The sequence below is a fragment of the Orbicella faveolata genome, unplaced genomic scaffold, assembly GCF_042242905.1.
Source record: "Orbicella faveolata isolate gen_17 unplaced genomic scaffold, um_ofav_v1 contig_1, whole genome shotgun sequence".
Taxonomy (NCBI): Eukaryota; Metazoa; Cnidaria; class Anthozoa; order Scleractinia; family Merulinidae; genus Orbicella; species Orbicella faveolata.
Genome location: NW_028301536.1, coordinates 22,019,254 through 22,037,020, shown reverse-complemented (window position 1 = coordinate 22,037,020; position 17,767 = coordinate 22,019,254). Strand labels below are relative to the sequence as shown.

Sequence of the window (17,767 nt, the reverse complement as noted above, 5' to 3'; positions counted from 1 at the left end):
TAAAACTGATGGGCCCGACATGAAAATTATTCCACTTGAGCGTTGGCAGGTCTATGTTCCTATATTAAATGTTTGAAATTAACCCTGAATTATTCAAAAGCAACTTTAATTTTCCCTTTATATAAACAGGGTACAATCGAAAACGCTTTTCATTATTTGGGGCAAAATTTAGATCAGGACAAAATAGGCGTCTTGCCTTATTTGTGTACTTGTCTAATTAACTTCACGATAGCATCTTAATGGACTTGTCCAGAGAGGGGTTTAAGGGGTTTGAAAAACCGGTTCTTCAAATAACTCGTTCAATATCGTACAAGATCAAACGTGCTCAACAGGTATCTTAAGGGCATTTACACCAACATAACGCTCAGTATAGCGGTCCGGGACTCTTCTCGTGAAGCGTGCGGCGACACCTGAAAAGAGGTTATTTCCCGAATGTGAGACATCGAGCGTTAAATCATAAACCAAACACCCTTATCACACACTGTTTCCTTTATTTCCTTCTCAAGCTGTTTTGATCTCCAAGCAGCGTATAAAATTCAAGCTAAGTCACGTGGTGCTCTGCGTTACCTCAAACTTAAGTCCTGGGCGGAGTTTTTCTGTTAAGCTTTAAACGCAAAACAGGACCAAAACCCAAACATTCACTTGTCTGGATGAGAGCGAAACAGGCGCGAAACAAAACCAATAATTAATCGGTCTATTGATGACTAAGCATGGCGAATTTTTCTATTATTCTGGATAAAAGAGAGATTGTTTTGTTTTTTTCCTCGATAAATGGCCATTGTCAATAACATAGCCCGCCAACAAAAAGAGAAGAAAACGTAGTTTCAGAATGCCCGTTAACATTAACCGAGAGTGAGATCTTGAGAGCTTCCCCTGTGCAGCACGGTTTCAGTTAATTGAATTTCAAGCGTAGCTTGATAGAAACGACCTTGATCTCAATAACTTCACCAGAATCGTTGCTTAGTATGCCAGGTGTAACTCATCTATGCACGGCGCGTGCGCAGTACAGCCTCTTGACCAACAGAACCCAGTTAGTATGAATTATTGAGGGCACGTGTCTTGCCTTCTTTGGCAGCAGATGGCGCCAACAATTGGAAAACTCATACAGAGCAAAATTGATCTCTCAGCTAAGGTCTGTAAATGAAAACTGCTTCTCATCAATGAGTGTTTTCCTTTGCTCGTTAATAAAAAACATCGGATCAAAAACATAATGGCAAAAATTCGAAATCGTCGAATATTGGCGCCGATATAGCGAGTTAAAACCCTCCAAGATAATTTTCGGCCTAAACTGAGAAAAGTTAAAGGCGCCTTGGGGCAAAATAACTTTCGGTGACTGTAATTTACATGACGCACTGTCCAATTTTCACATCATGTTCTGAAAAAAGTTTTTGTGTTTTTTTCTTCTTGTACTAGCAATTTTTATTTGTCCTGTCATATCTTTGTCATTTCTGAAAAGCATTAATTAATAACGAACATAATAGAAGACCCATTATCGGAGAAAATTGCGCCTCGCCGAATTGATTCTGGGAGAATACAGGTCATGTCCAAATGTCGGTAATATTTTCACTGAGGTGTTAAAACAAGGTGGTAATACCCCGCTGTAAATTCAATGTATTGAATATGGCCACGGTCGATAATCAAGGAAATGATATTCAACTCTCTGTGCGCTAAAGATAACAACATAATCGGCCTTTGGCGCGCGGAAAACCATTCGAGTGTCTTTCGCGCGCTGCCATTGGTCATTGTCTTGCGCCACCAGCCAATGGTATTAAAGTAATCCGTTTGACATGGCGCGTGTCAGGGCGCTTGACTGAATTAGCACAACAAACATACGGCGCGAGCCTGGCACAAGGTCAGAATATCCCCGAGTATAAATTGAAGTGCGCACGGCGCTAGCTCGACTCAACACTGCATTGTATTGGGCGAGAAGCCGGCATAAACAATGTCTGTGAAGGATATGCCAAAAAGTTCAGCTTTTACAATCCCAACCACGACTATTTGCTATCCGCATCAAAGAACTGAGGAAGGTGGTTCGGATGTTTTGCGGCCCCCAGCTAAACTATCGCTGTTGTCACCTGTACTGGGCCAAACCCGCCGACGAAGAGCAGCTACTAGTGCCAAGCAAAAAGAACCGGCCGTGGTAGCGCGACGGAACGCGAGGGAGCGAAAGCGCGTTAAACTGGTCAACGACGGTTTCATGCGGCTGCGAAAACACGTGCCTACGGACCCTAAAAACAAGAAATTGTCCAAAGTTAAAACGCTGCGTAGCGCAATCGACTACATTCGGCACCTGCAACACGTTCTAGCGATGGCCAATAAACATCAAATGGAAGCTGAACATGAAGCAGCTGGTCCACAAACCCAGAGTTGGATAACCGCGTCTGACTTTGTAAGTACTACAATCAGTGCATCACTGAGGCCAGTCAATGATCAACTCTACGTACGCGTACTACAACTCGGCCAAACGCGCCGCTCGCATCGCATCTGAAAAGCGCGCTTGCCGACGATCTGTTGTTAAAATGGATACAACAGGTTCTTTAGCGCATATTTTCAGACTATGGCTTCTTTTCAGGCGCGATTTTGTGCCTAAGATACCGTAGATTTCGTCAGCAGTTGATGCGGTGTTAGTTTAACTTAGCCGTCGTCTGATGTAATTCGCCTCGATTCGGCATCGTTAAAATTATTTGGCATCGCACCGAATCACCTAGCACTTGTTTCTGTATCAGTCAATTTCATGGATAGAGTTTTAAAATCTTGTACCTTTTATATTTACACCTGTAATATGCTAAGCTTATTCTGAATACTTACCGCGAATTCTTCGGGGGATACAGAGTGTATTCAGTATTTTAAACTATTTTTTCTCTTGACAAACGAGCGACATCTCTACTCAGGAAGTTCAAGCAAGGAGAGCTTTCCGCCCCGAACCAGATGGGTTTGTTAGTCTGTTACTGCACTGTTTGTTCGGCATATTTTTTAATTCCTCACAAGAAAGCAACGTAAAATAGCAGCGAATAAGCACATATATCTGATCGTGTTGGAGAAGATGTCCTTTACTTGGGTAACGCCCATGTAGTATATGAAAATTTATTTTATAAGAGCGCGTCCAGTCATTTTGACTGGATTCGTTTTGAATAATTTTCTTACAAGCTCTAACTCCACCTTGTTGTCTGTCTTTTGTCCTTTAGAAAACCGAAGAGGAGTACAAAAATGAATTTGGCAAGACGGTTTTCGCCTGTGGTCAGCCAAGAGTGCGGACGGCGTCGAACGTGCCAACATCGTTCTGACGGGAAAGCGCTCAAACATGATCGAAATTTTGCGACGAAAGACGCTTCGCCAGATGAGCATAAACAACTGGTAAAAACTCACTGAATGAGCCACAAGCTAGTGGCAACAAGCGCGATGAAGCCAAATTGGACGCAAACGAAAATGGGGAAAAGACGTTTTCCGCAAAAGGATCCGAGAACAATTTCATGTTTGCGACGCGGACTTATCTAACAGCCGCCAGGGAGAAATTTGGTTCTTCAATAAACAGAATAGACAGCCCAAAATGGTCAAGACGAAAATTCAAAATATAATTATTTATACGCGGCCTTCAAGCGCAATTTAACATCTACAGACAAGATGAGCTGTCAAACACTTCCCGCTTATCTTAGCTTCTTGTTGGATTGCCGAATAAATTATTTCCTTTTGAAAGAAACAGCGAATTTTGTAGAAAAAAAAAAGAAACAGAGAGAAAGAGAGACATATATATATATCTATATATATGTAAAATAAATCAAATTGATCTTATTCTCTTATATTCTGCCTGTAAATTATTTTTCTTCTCAGAAAAATTTTCCTTCAACGAGATAAGAAGACACTGAAAGAAATTAAAATCGTTGATGGGTCAGCAAAACGTGAATAAAAATATCTATTAAAATAAGAACAGTTTTCGTTCTATCTTTCTCTGGGAAAATATTCTTCGTGGGTTGAAGCAACTATTGCCACAAAGAATTAATTATTTATTGAAAACGACTGAGTCGCTCAAAAGGAAACCGGTCATTTACATTTCTAAGCAGTACTCGATCTGCGGAACAAAAATTAAGCATTCATGTAAATTGGAAATTCGTCAAAAGAGAGGTTAAAATACTTCACTTAAACGTCGGAAGCAATAAGCTACCCCTATATCAAGATTGGATGGTACCGCTAGTTTTAGAATACGGCGCAATAAAACCCTCGATTCTTCAGTTTAAATTTTTTGTTGTTCGTCTCTTTGTCAAGAAAGTGAAATTTTTGAGTATTTCGCGCAGCGAGAAGTTTGTGCATAATTTCCCGCTGCCCTTTCAACTCAGCCTCTACGCATAGAATTTGTTTTGGTCTCGTGGGTTGTCAATTTCCGAGTGTTCCGATCGAAAGAGACACGTGCCACACACAAAACCACTGTCACAATTATCACTGGCTCTAATTACGCTTCGGCAAACAATACCATTGGCTCGCTAATACAATTTCATTGTGTACACGTTTGTATGTCCTGTGCCACTCATGCAAATAATCCATTTCACCATCGCCGCAAGTTTCAATATAGAAACGGATGTGCTTCCATGGACTATTTAGACAAGCAGTTAAAAATATGAGATCTTATCTCCTCGTATCACCGAACTTTATATTTTCAACCTGCTAGTCCAAGCTATCACGCATGCGTCACACTCTCGAGATTGATCCACTGTTTTTTTTTTTAGCGCGTCCGTCAACATGTACGAGGCCAGCGTAGACAGCGCGCCTCTCTGTTGTGTTGGTTCATTGCTCGTCATTAACTCCTTCCTAGACCAAGCGGTGTGAAGTATTTTTTCAGATTCAGGAAGTACATCAGAAGAGTTTCGCGCCTCTGTTTGGGGAAAATTAATTGCTTCGGAAAGTTTCCTTCATGCTAATGAGGTGGCAGGTGTTTTTCGGTTTTTTGAAAGAGAAGAATCTCACACGCATTAGTGAAGAGAATGGGGAATTCCTCCCTTCCGATTTATTCCAATTGAGTCCATTTCGTTGCCGATTCAATAATCCTCGCCCATTTGCGACGAGATTATGGCGCGCGGTTTTCGAACACAGATGAAAAGAAGCGCCAGAAATGGGTCTCTGGCACGAAACATTAAGTGCGTTATGAAAACTACACAATTTAGCCGGAGAAGACAGGCAAACTTAATTAGGAACGTCTGCGAGAAAACAAAACTCAATAACATACGTTTTGAGTGTAGGAACATATTGACTTGAAATTTGACCAAATAAACATGGCTGGGCTCCATAAAAAAAAGCGATTTCGCTACATTTTCATTTATGTCAGATTGGGGATCTTTTTGTTGTTGGTTCAGTTAAGCGGCCACACAGCCGGCAAAAGCGCCGAACATTTAAAAGAGGCTTCCACCAATTTATACTCAAGCGATCAAAACTCAAGTGTAAAAAATTCAGAAGCGAGGCTAGAGCGAGAGTCCCAGAACATCAGGAGACCGGGCACCAATAGCTAAATGAATTAATTGCACATAACCCACAGAATTCTACAGAAATTTATAGCTATCTTAGTTGTTTTGAGTACCCGCGCCAATTGATGTTATTGGAGCAAAAAGACTTTGAAAATGAAGAATTTCACTTAGGAACGGTTTAAAATGAAAATCCACTTTTGAAAGATGTTAACAATCGGCTTCCACAGCTTTGCACAGGAAACTGAGATAAGGACATGCTCTTTGTTCTTAAGCTAATGCGTGAAGCGTTAAAGACACAATTTCGAAAGTGTTCGTAGATCAATCTCTCGGAAAGATCTCGCGATTAAACACGACCTGCGGTTTGATCATTAAGAAATGAAAAGAAAAGATTGATTCGCGTAGATCCCATTACCTCGTTGTTCGACAACGTATTTTCCTTTCTTTTTTTTTTGTACAACTTCTCAGTCCTTCAAATATAGGAAGACAACATTTCTTGAAAACAATAATTCAAACATAACAATATACGTAATCTTCAAATGCATATATTTACAGGAGTATAAAATAAGTATGAGGCACAAAAGATTTAGCGATTTCCTTTAATTCTATTCAATCCAGTGGAATATGAATAATTTAAAAATATGCACGAAACAAAATGCAAAGAGCAGGCGATGAAAGTCGACTTCGTTTTGTGATATTTGGTATGGAAGTGTAGATTTGGACACTGTGTTGTCACTTGGTAGATCAAGGTCGGTTTACAGTCAAAACTAAATATGCTTCCTCGGGCGGGACTTGCGGGGGTATGATATAGCTCGTCCTATCATGAAACAGGAATAAAATATTAGGCAAGCTGAGACATTCTGCTCCGTAAAAGCAAGAAATAAATTAAACGCGATTCTATCATTCCATATCGAATGGATTAAGATTCCCGCAATCGTCAAGTTCTAGAAATTCAGTTAATGAGGCGTTGGCAAAAAGTCGCCTCCCACAAAACTGCGTCTTGACATAATCACTTACCCCCGCAAAAATTACAAGATATGCACTTAAATAATTTGTCTTTTTGCGGCTTATCTCGTGAGAAAAACACATCAAACAGGATCGTCAAAATGTGGCAATTATAAAAATAAAAATTGAGTCGTAGCATTGTTAGCTCTAGTAATTTAGAAGAACGAGGCCTCGAAGAAACACATTAAGCATTTGTAGATTGACAGATGTCAATTAAGTCGCGGTTTGTTTGAATGATTGAAAATCAAAAGTCGGCTTGAAGAAATTGAATGCTTGTGAAATGTAGTGATGAAATACTTTACTGCGCACGAGTTCGTCGCTCTAAATTATTAACTTGCGCCGCCAGCCGTCATCTTCAAAACGTAAAGCTTTCCTTGTAAGAAAGATCTGAAACAGAAAAAGGTCAACTTTCCCTCTTAATGGCTGAAAAACGCAGTATATTGATAAAAGTAACAACACTAAAACACGAAGCATGAAATCAAGTGCAACTTCAGTCGATTCACTTTCCTTCGACGCAATAAATTTATCATTTTGCGGTTTTACATTCAAAAACTGAGAATTGTGTTTCGTTTAATTAAGACTTTTTCGTTTCCTTTTTTACCAAGATATTTACCTTCAGATTTAAATAAAACGCAGACTGCTATTTACCCAACTAAGCTAACCTCTGCCTATAGTCAATATAAATTATTATGGTGTTTCACTTTCAAGGTTGTTTTACATATTGACTTCCAAGAATTTCATACTGCGCGTACGAAATATTAACATCACATACCCTCCGTGCGCGCAAATGTCATACTCTTATTATAATTATTATTTTTTTGTTTTCGTTCCTTTCCAGCCTTTGTTTCATTTCATGGAGCGAATAGTAAAAATACTAAAGAAATCTACACTTCCTCAAACATGTTTTATTCATTGCCAAAAAGAAAGAAGAAAAACCAAAGAAATGTTTGTTCGTAATTCTCAATAGTTGTGTTTGACTATAAGTTAATTTTCACGAATTCGACAGTTGAACATGAACGTTTTATTACAAAATATAGCCATATGTCCGTGTGTTTGTTTAGGGAAGTGTTCTAGTGAACAGATTTTATTTTGTTCGGAAATGTGTAAAGTAAACTTGCCTTGAAAAGAATTTGCTCTGACTTTCATTGTATTCACTCGCACGTGTCATCATCACTTGACACAATACCGCACTTTACGTGAATAATTCACTTCCCTGTGAGTGGATAATTCACTTATTTACCTGGCGTGTTTTGTCGGCTTTTCGTGCTAATTCACTGACAATTTTTAGGAGAAATAGCTATGAGAGTTAACGCGTCGCGGGTAAGACGGAGACCTTCGTTAAAAGCCAGCGACCAGGATGTTTATGGTGTCAATGATTAAAGGGGCACAATATGAGGTCAAACAACAAAGCCCAACAAGAATGAACACAAGAATTGGAGACCAATGATTAGATTAAAGAAACAAGAGAACATAAGATCTGCACAAAAGGATTTAACAGGCACAGCACCGGCCAGAGGACGATTGCTAAAACTAAGGATTTACACACAATGGAGGGAAGCGAGAGATGATAGCCATGACAGAATGGATGGAAACAATCGAAAAAAAAAAACTATTTCAAAGCCTCAAATAAAAATTTAAAAAGTTCAATTTAAAAGTAAAACCTTCGTTTGCCAACTACAGTTTGGTGGGGCAATGTCCTTTCTACTGAGCACAAACAATGCTCGCAACTCTGGTAATTTTTTTTTTCGTAAATTTGCACTGCCTCTTTGAAGATGCGATTCTACTTTGCCAATAGATACGTGCTATGATGTAGCTTTAAAAGCTCTTCTGCACAATGGATAATAATATAAGCAAGCAAGCAAAAGCAAAATAAGATAGAATACTCCAGACACACTCAGACGTTATCTTATTTCCCCTATTCCGAGAAAGGAATTCAGTGTTCTACGAATTTTCTCCTTTCATTCGTTAAGACATTGACAAAAAAAATAAGTTAAACGCGCGTGTTCAGAACTATTGTTCTAAACGTTCTAATTAACGGCCGAGGTAGATAATTTTTTTTCCTTTTTTTAAAGAAAAAATTCCTTCCTAGCGTAGCTTAGAGATTTGAATACCTTTTTGTCTCTTTCTCCAAACCAGATCGAGTCAGCTTTCGTTACAGTCTTTACTTTATTCTTTTGAGTTTCGATAATTACTGTTTTTTCTCTCTGTAATAGAGGTATCATTTTGAAACGATGGACCAAAGAAGGGGGAAAAAAAGGCACAAAAAAAATGATCATGTAAAAAGATTTTTTTATATATATTTTCCCACGGCGACGCGGTAAATTGTTGCCCCTTCTTTAAAGTATTAAGGTTTAAAAACAACCGTCGCAAACGCAATAAGATGCAGTGTATCAAGTTACACCAAGAACTTCATTTCGAAAAAAAAAACGAAATTTGTCGGTTTTGCTCTCTCCAGTATTATACATAGCAAAGCTTTTGACTGAAGAGGAAACATTCCTTCCAGTGTAACGTGAAACTCGCTGATATACTAAAGTCAGCAGGAAGCCAAAGGCAAAACTCCACCAGAAATTTATTATTATTTTTTTTACTAGATCACTTTCTCTTTAGCGCAAAATTAGAGTAGACGACAGAATGATAATTCTAAAACCCCACATAATGTATGTGCCCTATTTGATTCCGAATCTTTCAGGACGCGCAAATGGTCCACTCAAGTATCCTTAGTTCAACGTCTCTCTTCGTTACTAATTCAACGACATAATTTCCTTGGCGGAACCGCGGAACAAGTTTGCTTTTGTGCCACGCGCTCTAAGAAAAAGGCTTAAACAGTACCACACACGTGACCTCTGCACATTCAAAACAATAACAAATACAGAAGCCACAAAACCCAACTATACTTGAACATGATTCGAACAAAGCTCGAGCGTAACACACGTGTTACAAGTCAAACGCAACAATTAAAACATATGTTAATCCTTGTATTCAACGATTTTGTTCTTCACTGCCGTGATTGGTCGCGTTAATCACGAGGTGTAAACAAGACCTTTAAATTACGGAATCGAAGAGAGAATCATTGTTTAAGGTTTCGCGGTGCTAAGCGCTTGGCTTTCGCCCGTAATTGATAGTGAAAGTTGATGTAAGGGCCCATTACAAACTTGAGTGATCTGGGGGATCAACATCTGTCAGTCATTGTCTGCGATATACACTGTAATGGTTTCACATCGCGAGCGAATGGTTAAAAATTGTGAATACACTACAGGTAGTGGAAAGTTTCACCGTCCGTGCGGCACGCTTCGCGACCGATTCACTCGCCCAATATGTGGTCGATACCTGCTAAACCATCTGATATTTGCACGCAGGAAAAGTTCTAGAAAAGCACACTCTCCGTGTTTCACATAACAACCAACTTCACTCAATCATGCTCTATCTTGTATCATTACATTCATTTTAATTTGGGAACTCGTCCCCTTCGCTAGTATGAACGCTTTTTTTCACGAGTCGAACAGACCACCGTGGCGGACCAATATAAGAAAACCAAATTATAAACAAAGCCACGAGCCGCACTTAGCTCCCTTCAAATATTTACTCACTTAATTAAGTTTAAAACGTGTAAAATAAGACGGCGACATGTCTTTTTTTTACGCCAAGTGCATATGTGTGAAATTAAACTGAAACCACAAAGAGTCACCAACGTTATGATGTTTATGTCTAGGATATTTCAGTTTTTTTTTTTCTTTTTTTTTTTCTTTTCGTGAGTTCAAACAAGCGCGACTAGTTTAAGAACACAATGCAAAACAGTTTTGCTCTAAGTTGTTGTCTACATTACAATTCGTCCTTCCCAGGAATTTATTTTTCAGCTAGACAGTATTTTCTCAGTGACGACAACATTCAACTTCCCAAGCTTAGTCCGCATTCAGAGAGCGCAGAGATTCTTTACTTGTTATGGCGCCAAATGAAAAATGCCTCAGGAAACAACTAGAAAGACTCCAGGCGAACACAGAAACGCGCGTTTTTGTTTTTTTCGCAGTTGGATGCCACTTATTTCCGATGTTCTTCAATGGTCAATCGCGTGACAAAAGAGCTTTGTTTCAGTCACTGTCGCTGCCTAGTCGGTTATGAAAACAAGACGGAAAACTCATAAGAGAGCTGTGGCTGCACATAACGAGTGTATCTTGAGTCGGAAAAGCTTTACATGATCAAGGAATGAAAAAATTATGAGGATGTCAAAGCAGACAAGTGGCACCGAAGGATATAACGACCCGACTAATAGCGCCGTCACTCAGCAACTCAAATGTCGAACAGCTTAATTACATTCAGTGGACGTAATTTAGAACAGTACGCCCCGGGGAAAGATTCATTAAAACCACTTGAATGATACACCAACAAACGAAATAAACGGTACATGAAATGTTATGTTAAAGCAACACGAGAGATCTAACTTGCATTTCTTAGTAAACTATATAATTTGTCAAAATTTGTAACAAGTTTATACAGGAAAGTGAGTTTGTTTTTCTATGTTCACATATTATGAAGATGTACAACTCGTAGAGTTTGTTTTCCAGCTGTACTTCCGCATAGCTGTTAGTCTCCTCGCCGTTTTTGAATATTGTCTTTGATTCTCCTTGAAAGAATCGAATATACTTAAAAAAAAAAAAAAAACCCACATTTTTCTTTACGGTACGTCAATTAACAAAAGCTAACGACCTTCTGGCCCAATGTGTTACGGAAAGGTGCTGGGAACTGTAAGAATTAGTTACTTCTGGGAGTAACCAATTCTTCTCAATAAATCTCGATAATGGATTGAATCAAAACACGAGATCTCCACAGCTTATGCTGCATGTTTTCAAAACAATATTCTAAATGTGAATAAGTACTGCACGCGATCAGAGTACCTTTGCGTTGTAGGGGGCAGGTACAAAAGGCAACATTAAAGTAACCCAGAGCACCATTTGGGTAGTTATTCAAAACCTTTTTTGTATTTGCGGCACACTTGTATAGAAATCTATGAAAGAAAACTCCAAAGGAAAAATTTTATTCCGGGAAAAACAAAGCGAGAGAGTCGCGCTACTGACAGCTACAAAGGAGCACTGGTTCTCGTCCGAACACCAAAAATAAGCTCTCCAAGGCAGGATTATACTCCAATGGCTGATTAAATAATTCCAAACTGCTTTTCTTCAGCTCAAATCTCAAACTCAGACTTTGCTTTACGACTCGTTAATATCTAGTGTTTAGAAACGGGCAATATAATTTTACTCAGTACATTGTAAACCCATACATGTAGACTTTCGTTTATCAAGCCTCGATATTACGCTGCTTGCAGCCACCCGTGACTCAAGCAAGACATACAACAATTTCTTTTACCGCATTTTAGTTCGCTTCCAATCAAAATGCAATTATTCTAAAAACCAAACTAATATTGTTCACATACACACCATGTAACGTAGACTATGAGAAGATCATTGTGCAAGAAAGGGAAACCACCCATTTATGACAGAGAAAAATTAAAGAACATTGTTGCAACTTATGAAGACATCAATGATCATCGCAGTTAAATACACAACTTAAGCAGCTGTGAAATTAAAGCCCGCGATGCGATGATCAATCATGTCTTTATATCTTTCTCCGCAGTTCATATATATGATCTTTCATATATTCACTTGCATTGTTGCAGCTTCTATAAAATAGCCAATAATTTTTACGCACCCCGGTGGGCGTATGATCTTGAGTCATACATGTAAGTTGATAGAAAAGTAAGCGAGAGACGTTTTAATGAGGTTACGACCTACATTGTAAACTAAAAACTTCTTATAAAGGAGCAGAAAAATACATTCGTATATTTCTTACTCGTCAAGTTTACGTTGTTTTTCCAACGGGCATTAAAACACATCAAACAAATTTTTATTTGAAAGTGAAACCCTGCCGTACCGCAAATTGTTTTACCAAGATAAAATACACCCTGTAGTTTTTTTTATATACATGTGAGGAGAATGTTTCCGTCCAAAAAATGCTTCTTTTTTTTTTCTTGTCTACACTCTTCGTAGTCAGTGACCAGCCCCAAACTCCACCGACCAATGTTCATCTAGTCCAGCTCCTTTCGATCCCAAATAGCAGAGCAGAGACTGGGCCACAGCTTGGATGCAAGACGATCACACGGTTCCGTTCTCTTCGGATCAATGCCATTCAGGGCTGGCCAAGGACTGATAAGATACCTCATGAATGAGTTCTTGAAGTGCCTCTTGCCGTCAAAACCAGCGAAGTGGCTCGGGTTCTTCTGGAGGGGTATCTGCCTGTTTTTGGGCAGATTCCTGCGCTTTTACGTCTTGATTTGGAAATAAATCGGGAAACTTGAAGGTACCGGCAGCCTGGAGAAGGAATGACAACATTTCTACGTGAAAAGACAAAGGTTAAACTGCAGCAGAGCTCCAAGAGAAAAGTGTGAAGTGTGAAGTGACAAGTGTCAAACTTCAAATCTCCATTACCAGCCTAACATTCAGGTTTGTCGGCTTGCAGTATATCGAGCAAAACACTCTCAAAGAGCTTGCATATAACAAACTGAAGGAACACAAGTTATAACTGAGTATTTTTAGAACTGACTGTTAGATTTGTTTGCAGAGGAGTAACCAAGGTACATGTATACCAGTACTGTACATACCAGTGTTACATATGCCACTTTATAATCTGGGAATTTTTTCTTCATAAGCTTGTCTTTCTTCATAACATACTTTGTTTTACCTGAAGGACAAAACAGCAGGTCAAAGAAAAAAAAAAACTTTCTGGTTGCTTTATGCCACAATTGACAAATTGTTTTAAAATAATCTAATGAAAATTCTGTTCTGTACTTGACATTTCAGTCAATTGTCATTATTGAACACGAAAGAAAACTGTAAAAAAATGCCTTGGCCTCTCCTACTTTTTACATCATTTATTTGCATTTCTTGTTGAGGGGGGGGGGGGGGGGGGAAGGGGGCACCAAGCGTCTGCAGTGATTTCAATCTCTTCTTTCTAAAACAGCTTTCAAGCTTTACAGGTCAAATGTTATGATTTATCCTAAATAACGGTAAGTCAATATCATGTGGGAACACTTTGGTGTAATAAATCAATCAATCAATCAATCAATAAATTAACTTTACACCAATGATATTACTTGGTCAGATGAGTTTACATTTCTATGGCAACCCCACCAGTACCTGGGTTTGATAATTCATCAGAGCCACAGTGATTCCCAAGAAAGAATGAAAACAGAAATAGCCGAGTCATCCAGTGCTAAATTGAAACATTAAACTAGACAGTAACTTCAGCTTACCATGGGCTATTCTGGTGTTAACCTTGGCAATGTCAAGCTTGTAGATGCTGGTAAGGTAGTTTTTAATGTCCAATTTCGACATGCTGGAATGTAACAACATATGAAATGTGATCTTTTGCAGGGCTTGTTGTATTTAATCATAGGTCTTACGTACATGTAAGCTGTTTCAAGAAACAAAAGTAATTAATTGCTGTGACAAAGCATTTTACTGATTTGACTTAAACAACCATACAGCATGTAAGCATAGTGGCTTTCAACTTTTTGCATGTGGTATCTGAATGAAATAAACATTGTTGCAAAGTCTAGAACAAAAAAATATTTTGATTTTGAAGTTAGGGGGGCTAACTTAAAAAATGCCAAATGAAAAGGGAGAGGCTTTACTGGGGTATTAGAGAGGTAAACAGAGAAGGGGGAGCTTACTAGAGTTTCCATGGTATTAATTCATCAGACAAAAATAGCACTTCATGTTTCTTTTGAGTGATATTTTGGGATTGATAGAGTGGGGGAAGGCCTTATGCGCCACTTGGTATGAAGAAGTTAGGTGAAGGTGATAGTGGGGGGGGGGGGTGGGGGGGCAGGGGGCAGAAGGTTTGGTTGATGGCCCTCAATCAATACTAGAGATGTAAAACTAAGAATCATATTTAGCGCTACATTTTGTTAACAACAGTGCATACTATTGCTATGTAAATACCTTTTACCTCTTTGGGGTAATCAAAAGGACAAAAACAAGAATGCAAACAATACAAATAAATGAAATATGCCAGACTATTGTTTTTATTGCTATATGTCACATCAAAAGAGACAGTCTAACCAAATGTACAGTAAGACAATATATTATTCTCATTAGTCAAAAATTTAGATTCCTAGGTCTGCTTTTTTTCCTTTTTTGGCTTGGCACTAATGAAGACTGACATACCTTCTATTCAGTTTGATAGGTCGACATCCCCATTGTTCAAATCCTACAGTTTAGCTAGGTCCTAGAGAACTTTGTAACAAAGTGTGTGCTAGTCCTATCTAATTCCTATTGAGCCATCACGAATAAAACCTCTTTGTATCTATGCGTATATAAGATGACGTGTGCAGTTTCAATTTCCCTGCAAAATTTCTGTCGAGTTTAGTGCAAGTTCCTTTAGTTTAAGTTTCAACAATGTGAAGATTATTGTGAACAATCCAAACTCTACTTTGAGCCTTTGACAAGTTAAGATGTTTACCCACACTTGAGTATTTTGACTTTGTTTGTTCACATTTTCATTGAGTATTTTTGACTTTGCTTGCCTACATTTTCATTATAATTAATTCAAAGAAGCAAATTTTTCATTGACAATTTTAGAAACCATTATTAAGCATTTTCGTTTAACCATTGCTCAACTGACTGTGGCACATTGGGATCCTAATGACCTTTGTCTTCCTTCACCTTGCATTGTTAGAACTTTGTAGTCAATCACAAATATGACATGTTTTAGCACCCAAGTTGTTGTCATCATGTTATAAAAGAATTGGCTCATGCTTTTAGCTGTGTGTAGTATATCGAGTTAAGGATACACTTGGGAAGTTTGGAGAGAACTCAAGAAGCTAGAGTTGCTCACGGCTATCGCCCTGAGCAACTCTTACCCTTCTTTCATGCTCTCCAAACTTCCTACATGCATCCATAACTTGATATATGCATGCTATGCATGACCCAATTCTTTAGTATCTAACCATATTACAATAGCCCAAGATTGTGAGATAATTTTAAATGAGCTCTACACTTGCCTCATGTAAACCAACGTCACTTGAAAACAGAGTGGAACATATCATATTTGAGACCATCGAGAAGCAGACAAAAATGGATTATAAAGCTGTCAGAAATATGTCTGAACACTCAAGAGTATTAAAGAATATCCAAAGGAGAAAGTGATTAGCACCCACTACCATTAGATCAACCCATGGTGAAAAATGCACATTTTTTACCACAGCATGGAAAGTTTTAATCTATTTATGGACTGTCTCCATAAAATGAACAGACTAAATTGATTAAGAAACTTGATTGGTTATAACAATTCCCTTTCTCACAACGTATTGTGAAACAGTTGTTTGTCACCAGCCTGACAGTCTTCAACTTAAAAGTATTACATTTTGTTCTTCTTTCAGGTATCACAGGGTGCATCCCCGGGGTGCATCCTACAGTGCCAAGAATACTCTATAATAAGTAACACCAGCAGTACAACATGATGATAAGAGACCACCCCTGTGATCCTGTAATGCATTGTTTTGTTAGAAATAGGGGAAAAACAATGGTCAGCAGTTGTACTTAGTGCACAAACAATAATTTGGTCTCTTGATTTGCATTTATACGGCATTTACTATGGATAAAACATAAACATACTTATAATTTCTCGATTAACATACTTAGCAAAGCTGTAGTTACATTATTTCCTTACAGAATAAGTTAATGTAGAAATTAGAAAATGTAGAATTACTGTAGAAAATCATTTTCAAGCTATGAGCAGAAATTTGCAGAAATCAGCTTGTCTCTCCGACACCTGTCAGTAATAGAGTTTAAAGGATAAAAACGTCTTTCTACTTACTCCATAGGAACATGTAACTGAACCACGTTATCTGGTTGTTCTTTTCCCGGTCTAACAACCTTCATATACCAATTACAAAGGAATATTCGAGCTTGCAGTCTCGGATTTCTAACCACATGTCGGTACGCCATCTTGAATGAGCAACTATACAAGGAGGTCTGGAACTGAGTTTACAAAAATGGAACCAGAGAGGGGAGGGTACAGGTCTTCGTTCCCAGATTCCCATCAGAAGATGGATACGTCTCTACTCTAAACGCACGTGGGTACGTACTTCGCGAAATCCAGGGTACTTACCATTTACATGGGAAAACCGGAAATTCCAGTTGGAAAATCAAATGGTTCGCGCCATTCCATTTGGGAAGCTTCAGAAATTATGGGCTGTGATTTGAGGTGATGCTATTTTTCTGCTCTTTTAAGGACGGTGCCTACTAAATACAAAGGTTTTTGCGTCAGGTAAGGACCACACGGAAAAAGTAGATCTTTGCAAGGGCTATTGGAATCCACAAAGAAAAATGGGGGTAGCCACGCATTTTTTCGAGATACTCAGCCTTGAATCTCAACAAAAATGCAGACATCAGCATTTTCCTGAAAAGAGAAGGAAAGAGGATATTTCTTCACAGATTTCCATAGAATTCGCCTTTACATACAGAAAAGCAAACACATTTAAAAGATCTTTAAACTACATGGCAAATGGTGACAAAAAAAAAACATTTTTGATATGTTTTTAATAACAAAATCGTTGCAAAAGCGCTTTTAACGTATCTGACAGCCTTCCTCTGGTTCAGCTAAAATACAGTCTTAATACCTTTTGCTCACAACCAGAAACTAATCACGTGTTGAATAGACTTTCCACTTCCATTTCATAACATAAAACATAGGGGTAACCACGCGTTTTTTATAGTTATTGATCTTTTTTGAAAACTTTTACGGTGCCCGTTACATTTTTTCCTGTCGCCTCCCCAGTAAGTGAGACATTTGCGTATCTCGCAATTGTTTTGCGCGCGCACTACGCCATCTGCAGGTGCATGTTTACAGTTGGATTTCAGTATAATTTCCGACAGATAATAGCTAGATTTTCAGCTGGAAGACGTAAACAGTTTGTGGTTAGCGATATGCTGTTATTCTGGTGTTCCTGGTTTAAGTACAGGTTCATTAAACTTGATTTGGTCACAGTAGGAAAATTTTGCTTTCATTTTAGTCGTGTACACGATAGCGTAGTTGATTGCGTCAATGTCAGCCCCAGCGCGCGCGTGGAGCTAAACCATGGCTTGCGCGAGTGATGCGCAGAAAGTGTGCGTACTAACAAAAGTAGACACCGTCCTTAAGTCTCTCTAGCTGATGTGGACATACTTTGTAGCGATTCCCTCTCCCGCAACGTCGCATTTAATTGTTTAATGTTTATGCCTGAAATTTCCAACCGGACGGTTTTTGTAAATGGTAAGCACCCC

General features: G+C 38.7%; 2 protein-coding genes across 2 annotated transcripts; one reads left to right on the top strand and one right to left on the bottom strand.

Annotated features, from left to right (window-relative positions):
* The first annotated feature begins 1,803 nt into the window (after positions 1 to 1,803).
* On the top strand, positions 1,804 to 3,925 carry LOC110066468 (uncharacterized). The gene is made up of 2 exons (XM_020773696.2): positions 1,804 to 2,389; positions 3,186 to 3,925. Exons 1-2 carry the CDS (start codon positions 1,943 to 1,945, stop codon positions 3,282 to 3,284), a joined length of 546 nt encoding a protein of 181 aa, XP_020629355.1. The 5' UTR covers positions 1,804 to 1,942; the 3' UTR covers positions 3,285 to 3,925.
* Positions 3,926 to 10,888: 6,963 nt separating this feature from the next.
* On the bottom strand, positions 10,889 to 16,493 carry LOC110066481 (large ribosomal subunit protein uL23m-like). The gene is made up of 4 exons (XM_089295715.1): positions 16,320 to 16,493; positions 13,753 to 13,835; positions 13,102 to 13,181; positions 10,889 to 12,811 (listed from the first exon to the last, which is right to left on the bottom strand). Exons 1-4 carry the CDS (start codon positions 16,448 to 16,450, stop codon positions 12,692 to 12,694), a joined length of 414 nt encoding a protein of 137 aa, XP_089151841.1. The 5' UTR covers positions 16,451 to 16,493; the 3' UTR covers positions 10,889 to 12,691.
* Positions 16,494 to 17,767: the final 1,274 nt, after the last annotated feature.

Bases quoted from the DNA above. Each gene is read 5' to 3' on its own strand.
- LOC110066468 (XM_020773696.2), top strand. From the start codon at position 1,943: ATGTCTGTGAAGGATATGCCAAAAAGTTCAGCTTTTACAATCCCAACC. The intron at 2,390-3,185 runs GTAAGTACTACA...TTTGTCCTTTAG, and splicing joins GGATAACCGCGTCTGACTTT to AAAACCGAAGAGGAGTACAA.
- LOC110066481 (XM_089295715.1), bottom strand. From the start codon at position 16,450: ATGGCGTACCGACATGTGGTTAGAAATCCGAGACTGCAAGCTCGAATA. The intron at 13,836-16,319 runs GTAAGTAGAAAG...GTTACATTCCAG, and splicing joins CAGTTACATGTTCCTATGGA to CATGTCGAAATTGGACATTA. The intron at 12,812-13,101 runs GTATGTACAGTA...TTCCTTCTCCAG, and splicing joins AAGTGGCATATGTAACACTG to GCTGCCGGTACCTTCAAGTT.